The 7,178-nt window shown below is 36.9% G+C and overlaps 1 protein-coding gene across 1 annotated transcript; it reads left to right on the plus strand.

Annotated features, from left to right (window-relative positions):
- The first annotated feature begins 444 nt into the window (after positions 1–444).
- On the plus strand, positions 445–6,274 carry LOC311094433 (E3 ubiquitin-protein ligase TRIM35-like). The gene is made up of 6 exons (XM_084132395.1): positions 445–1,058; positions 2,209–2,304; positions 2,417–2,647; positions 2,765–2,787; positions 2,869–2,987; positions 3,357–6,274. Exons 1-6 carry the CDS (start codon positions 663–665, stop codon positions 3,899–3,901), a joined length of 1,410 nt encoding a protein of 469 aa, XP_083988521.1. The 5' UTR covers positions 445–662; the 3' UTR covers positions 3,902–6,274.
- The last annotated feature ends 904 nt before the right edge of the window (positions 6,275–7,178 follow it).

The following is a 7,178-nucleotide window of genomic DNA, read 5'->3' on the forward strand; positions in this document are numbered from 1 at the left end:
ACAAGACACATGAAACCAGGATAACACTTAGAAATGCAGAGTAACAACATCCAAAACTTTTGCAAGGAATGACAGCACATACAGGGCTTATATAGGCAATATTAACAAGGTATTGTGAGACAGCAGAATGTAAGCAAGCATAATGGGTCCAGGCAGTGGGTTATGGGAAATGTAGTCCATGATAAGATGGCGAGAGTCGGGAGGTGTTTCCCCCTAGTGGAGATCATGGGCACTCCAGCTGGTGGATGTGACAGTCTTATATGACCCACTAGAAGGGACAATCAGTCTTATTTTTTTTGGAATCAAATTTTTATATAACTGACTTAAAAAAGTTATGAATCGTTTTAAAGAAAAAAAAAAGACTAACTTACTAGTTTCAGTGGTTTATGCAACCAGTCCCAGAAGCTCCAAAAGGTCGTCAGAAACTCCACCCTCTTACAAAACCTTCCAGGAAGTGACTAGTCATTATTTCTGCCTTTCACTTTTACTGAAAGCTAAAACGAGTCGTGAAGAATAGAGGAGGACACATTATATTAGGGCTTTTGTGTATTTCTGAATGAACCTAGATTAGATTTTGATTGTAATAGTTGTTTACTCTTTAAACCAAAGTTCAGAAAGTGAAAGTAAATTGTAGATTATTGGATCTTTTACAAGACGAGGAAATGGATTCAAAATCTGTGGAAGAGCTTTCTTGTCCTGTTTGCTTCGAAATCTTCAAGACTCCTGTTCTTCTGTCCTGTAGTCACAGTATTTGTAAAGAGTGTCTACAACAGTTCTGGAAAACTAAGGAAACTCAGGAGTGTCCTGTCTGCAGGAGAAGATCATCTAGAAATGAACCTCCAGTTAGTCTAGCGTTAAAAAACTTGTGTGATTCATTGATAAAGGAGGGAAATGAGAAACGTTCATCAGGATCTGAGGAGATCTGCAGTTTACACAGTGAGAAACTCAAACTCTTCTGTCTGGAGGACAAACAGCCTGTGTGTATAGTGTGCAGAGACTCAGAGAAACACACCAATCACACATTCAGACCCATCAGTGAAGTGATTTCATCTTACAAGGTAAGACAAATGTCTCTCATTTCAAATGTTAAATACAGTGATATACATAGAAACAGTATTATCCCCTTAACGCCCACTGTCGCGAATTTGCAACAAACCCCTTCCATTCAGACTGCAGGCGAGATAGCGTGTGTTTTCCCCCAATGCCTGTTTGTGCACATTTGATACATACCTAGGAACCTTTTGCACGCACTGGTTTCTCGTAGGAGCGGTCGGAGTGGGAACTACATCCGGTTCACGGAAGCTAATATTTTGGTTTGCAAAATCTGCATATCAAGGGCGCAAATGTGGAGAAATTGCCCAAAATGAGTTAAGTTGTGCTAAGATAAAAATATGTACCAGCTTATTGATTGCCTCTATAGCTATTTTATTCATATAGACTTCATGTGACGAATATTTTTTACGTACTTTGTAGATTTCTGTTTGTAGCAAATTCGCGACATTGGTCCATAACGGCTGGATTGTGCTATAATGGCTACATATAATAATGCTGTATTTAGATGGTTTCAGGCAACAAAAAATAAAAAAAAAATAGCATGTTAGGATATAACACTATAAGAATATATAATGTATGCACTGGAGAAACAAGGAAAGAGTTAAACAGAGTGTAACATGGAATGTATAAAAACTACTGTCAATGTTAGGGAGTAGGAGAGTGTTTTGTTTCTTGCTGTTGTCAAGATTCATTACTTTGTCAATTAAAGTTTATAAGTTCTAACAACTTTGTGCCATGAATAAAATCTACATACCTGAGATGGGAAAATGTGTTTTATTAATTTTACCATTTTGTAAAAAAAAATACCCTAAATGCCTGTTGTCGCTAATTTGCAACATACCTAAATTTATATCTATTCTATATGGTATAGACAAATTAACAATCTCAACTTAATCTAGCATCAGTTTGGAGCCAGAAACACACATAATACATTTTTTTATTTAATTGTAAATAAATTCAGGCGTTTATTTGTGTATACAATAGACCAGTATTTATTTTTACTCAAACTAAATCTCATAATATTCAGACACAAATGCTTCCATGAGAATGACCCATTCAACATATAAATAATATAACAATAAAAACATTCAAACATACAATGTTTAAACCTCTTAGAGCTGCACAAGTTTCACAGATTTTCATCTTAACCTGTAGGAGGAATTTAATACAGCACTGACGTCCTTACAAGACAAGCTCAAACATGGAGAAGAAATGAAGAAAAAGTGTGATGAAAGAATTGAGCACATCAAGGTGTGGATATAAAGAGTTAAATACTCAACATTCACACACAGAGTTTATTATTGACATTAGTGGAGTGTGTGTTCATACAGCGCTGACTGACGTGAATGTGATTTGATTTCAGTCTCAAGCTGAGCACACAGAGCGTCAGATTAAAGAAGAGTTTGAGAAGCTTCATCAGTTTCTCAGAGACGAAGAAGAAGCTACAATCACTGCACTGAGAGAGGAAGAGGAGCAGAAGAAGCAGTGGATGAAGGAGAAGCTGGAGGAGATGAACACACACATCTCAGCTCTTTCACACACAATCAGAGACATGGAGGAGATGATGAAAGACAATGACGTCTCGTTTCTAAAGGTGACAAATCAATCTGGCTTCATTCTCTGTGCAGAAAACAACTTGTATAGAGAGACTCATTGACACTGAGAGTGTTTGATAAGATATTAAAATGTTTTCAAACTCTATATTTTCCAGAACTTTAAGGCCTCAATGGAAAGGTGAGTGAGCTGCTCGTATCTCTTCTCTCAGTGGATCTGAACTCAAATTCACTGCAGTTCTGACTCCTGAATGTTCCTCAGAGTCCAGATCTCACAGCCGGATCCACGGATGAGTTCTGGAGCTTTGATTCATGTGTCGCGTTATCTGGGTAACCTGCCGTTCAGAGTCTGGAAGAAGATGCTGGAAACTGTCCAACACAGTGAGTCTCAGCAGATTTGACACCAGTGCAGAAGATAGTTCACATATAAACACACACAACATCAACATTTGATAGAAATATATTTAATAATCACTACAAAGTGAATCTAAACTGTATTTCAGAAAATCATCAGATCATACAGCAAACTTATAATGAAAAGTCTGTTCCTCATGGTTTATGTTTATGTATTAGGAGACAATAGTGTTTATTGAATACTGATATTAAACCTGAAGCCTCAATCCATTCTGACAGTAACTGAGAGACCATTGTTATGATTTATGATCTCTTTCAACAAAAGAAAAATGTTTTACATTTACATTTCTAATACATCATATCTCATCCTGTAATCTGATGTTATTCTCTTTGCAGCTCCGTTGACTCTGGATCCAAACACAGCACATCCTCTTCTCACACTCTCTGCTGATCTGACCAGTGTGTCGCTCAGTCGTGTATATAAAACACTTCCTGATAATCCAGAGAGGTTTGACAGGTGTCCATGTGTCCTGGGATCTGAGGGCTTTAACTCAGGAACACACTGCTGGGATGTGGAGGTTGGAGACAATACACTCTGGATTCTTGGAATAACAACAGCATCAAACCAAAGGAAGGGAGAGGATTTCTTGAAGTCTAATGTCTGGTGTGTAGGGTGCATGTACAGCGAATACGGCTCAAGATCCCCAGAGCAACCCTACACTGTCTTCACTGTTAAACAGAAGCTTCAGCGTGTGAGAGTTCAGCTGGACTATGACAGAGGAACAGTGTCATTCTCTGATCCTGTAACTAAAGACTGTCTGTGCACATTCAGCACATCCTTCACAGAGACTGTCTTTCCATTCTTATATAATGTCTGCACAACTTCTCCTCTGAGGATCTTACCAGTTAAACTGTTTATTACAGCAGAAAATCACAGTTAAATCTGCTTCTGCTTCTAGATTAATACAGTTTTGCAAATTATGTTTCAATAATAACTCTGTAATCAAAGGGTCTCATTGATCAATCACAATTAAATGCTAAATTTAAAGTCAACCTTTAACCCTTGTGTTTCCTTAAGGACATGTTTGTCTCTTTCAGGTTTCAATTTTTTTTTTTATCATTCATTGTTAATGCCAACTGCATCAAATTTGGTACAAGTGTGTATTTTTATTGGATTTTTCTTATTTCACCCTCATTTCCTTTCATAAATCACTGGGTACACAAAATATTTACACTCAGGACCTTAAGGACAAAAATGTCCCCATTGAAACCCATTAAAACTGGCCATTTCTTTTTATCTCAGGGCCATTTAACTATAAAATGATGCAGTCTTTGTTAATAGACTTTTGTTCTGTTGGCAAGGCTTACATGTAATTTTTTTTACTATTTTTTTTTCTTCTTTTTTTTTTACAAGATAGCGGTTTTTTTTTTTTTACAGGTTTGGTCTATGAAGCAAATACTCACTTGATTTCTGTAGTTGTTTGGCCGTTCCTCTGTCGGTTTTATTTGTGTAACTTACACTTTTATTTTATGTCACTAAGTCAACGCGTCTGATAATAGGCAATAAACATGTTGCACATATCATGATCGAGCTAGAAAAAACGTTCTGATGTTTTCTTAGACAAGCAAAGGTAAACCGTCATTCTACAGTACCAGATTAACTTATAGACCTTACTAATATAACTTTAGACAAATATTAGCCTCCGATATATATATATATATTTATGCTCATGCCCATTCTCCCAAAAACAAACAAACACCAAAGCAGTAGTTCACCTCGTTCATATCGTTCGTTCCCGGTAAAAATAATAGTATGCATGACAACACAATAAAAAATAAAAATCGCCATCAGTTGGAAAGAAAATATTGCTTTACTTGCGTCGGTAGACATAACTGGTTTTGAAATAGCCGGTTCCTCTGCTCAGCTGGGTTGCTCGTGGCGAGGGACAACAGTTCGTTTTTATGACAGAGTGTTTGAAAGCATTTACTACCAGACACTAGGGGGAGCTTCGTAGAGAAAAAACACTCAGACTTGCCTGGTGTCCCTTTAATACAGACTTTAGAGAATACATGAAAAGATCATTTCAGTATTCACACTGGTAACTTCTATAACAAAGTACAATCTCATAAGCTTAGAGAAGTCATTCAACTCATGTGATATTTAGAAGGAAAAATATTGATTAATACCTTGATTATAATCACTCATTACATAAGAAGCAGTTTATTTCAAAATCCACACATTCATTCCTGTAGTTTACAAGTAACCCTGAACATCTCGGTTAGGTGTGTTTGATTAGCATGAGGAGCAAAACTCTTCACTACAACACAAAAAAGGATAACAAAAACAAATCTGCTGTATAATCTTACAGATGGGCCACAAATCAACTTAATTAAATAATTAATTTAAGTTAAAAATGTATTTATCTGTAATAATATTGTAATGGCGATCTAAGACGTTTTTCGTTCTTCACCATTTCCACAAGGGTGTAGCACAAAGGATTTGACGCGTGAATCCATCATTTGTCTTGTAAACTTTACTTTTTCTTTGTCAGGTTACATTTTAAGAGAAATAAAACACACACACACAAAAAAAAAAAACGATTATAAACTTTTTCACGTCCAATAACATGAATTCGATCCTTTTCACGGTCAAAAGACTGTCTAGCACCAACCCTTCCTTCTTCCTTATTCGGTAACACTTTATAATAACGTTCAGTTGTAAGTCATTTATAAGTGGTAATGATGAACTAATCATTTACAAAACATTCATAAATGATTAGCAAGTGATATACTAACATTTTATGTGTTTTGTAAATTCTGTTACAAGTCATTTACAATTGATTAGTAAATGATTAACTAATCATTTACAAAACATGAATATGCGTTTCATAAATGTTTAATAAATGTTTTTTTTTGTTGTTGTATGTATGTAGCAATTAGAGGGTGCAAAAAGTGTTGTAAATGCCTTAAATACATGTACAGATCATTTACAGGTAAGTGTAACACATTTACAAGTGATGAATAGTTTACACTTTAGATTAGGGGATGCAGAAAGTGTTGTAAATGATTTATTCATGCGTTTACTCATCTATAACAGGTGTTGAACACCATAGTGTGTACTGCAGTGTAAGTGCTGACTGGTGAGGGTATAGACAGCTGTCTTCTCTGAAACACATGGAGTCTTTAACCACTGTGCACCTGATGTGAGCAAAACAATTTATTAAAGGGGTCATATAATGGTACATGCACTTTTACAAGTTGATTATACTGAAATGTGTGTTGGCAGTGCCTGTACACAACCATCATAAAATGATAAAAATCCTTCCCGTGTTTTTTTATAATCTTCTTATATGTTTTCCCATCTCCTAAATCAAGCCGTTGGTTGGACGCCCCTCCCACGATTGTTGATTGACAGCAGCATTTCAACACAGACCCGCCCTCGCTCCTGAGCGAGCTGTCAATCAAAGTCAGCACGGACCGGCGCAGTCATTGTTGATATGCTGGAGCACTGTCTGATGGCGTCTAAGCGATTGTGGTGATCTGTTCTTGGGTGTAATGAGGAACACAGCATCATTTTGATGTTCCTAAATCCGAACCGCTGAAGACGCAGTGGCTGAGTTTGTTTTCGAAGGGAATATTCCCCACGATCAACAGCAATGCTTTCATGTTTGCGCGAATCATTTCACCAGACTGCTTTACAAACGAGGGTCAGTAACGTTATAAAGCTGGTTTTGCTAAGAAGCTGCTCCTGAAAAAAGGATCGGTACCAACTATTCGTGTTCCTGCTGCACCTCCAGAAGAAGAAGTGAGTGTAACGTTTTATTAACCTTTATATTAATCTTTGCAAATCACTAGCACGCTTCACGATGAATGCGGCTGTTTACGCTCAGGGTACATTACGGCATGTTTTCTATGTACAACGTTCTCAATATAATTCATAATCCCACGTTAATAATGAACACCGCGTTATGGTTATTGTGTTATGGTTATAACAAACGGTGTACGCACAGAACAGAGGGGCGGGGTGAGCAAAGCTCATTATCATTTAAAGACACATGCATTTAAACGGCATGCTGAAAACAGAGCTGTTTTTGACCAGGTAAAATAAGTGTTTTGGACAGCGTATTTACGACTACTTACCAACATATGGCACACGTGAACTGATGCCAAATATCGTGATGTGTTCAATATGAGACTTCTTCAGCGCAATTTCCTACT

Source organism: Abramis brama (assembly GCF_963993115.1).
Source record: "Abramis brama genome assembly, chromosome: 13".
In the NCBI taxonomy this organism is placed as follows: domain Eukaryota; kingdom Metazoa; phylum Chordata; class Actinopteri; order Cypriniformes; family Leuciscidae; genus Abramis; species Abramis brama.

Excerpts from the sequence above, each read along its gene's own strand:
- LOC311094433 (XM_084132395.1), top strand. The coding sequence starts at position 663 with ATGGATTCAAAATCTGTGGAAGAGCTTTCTTGTCCTGTTTGCTTCGAA. Across the intron at positions 1,059-2,208 it reads AAGTGATTTCATCTTACAAG|GAGGAATTTAATACAGCACT; the intron begins GTAAGACAAATG and ends CTTAACCTGTAG. Across the intron at positions 2,305-2,416 it reads AAAGAATTGAGCACATCAAG|TCTCAAGCTGAGCACACAGA; the intron begins GTGTGGATATAA and ends ATTTGATTTCAG.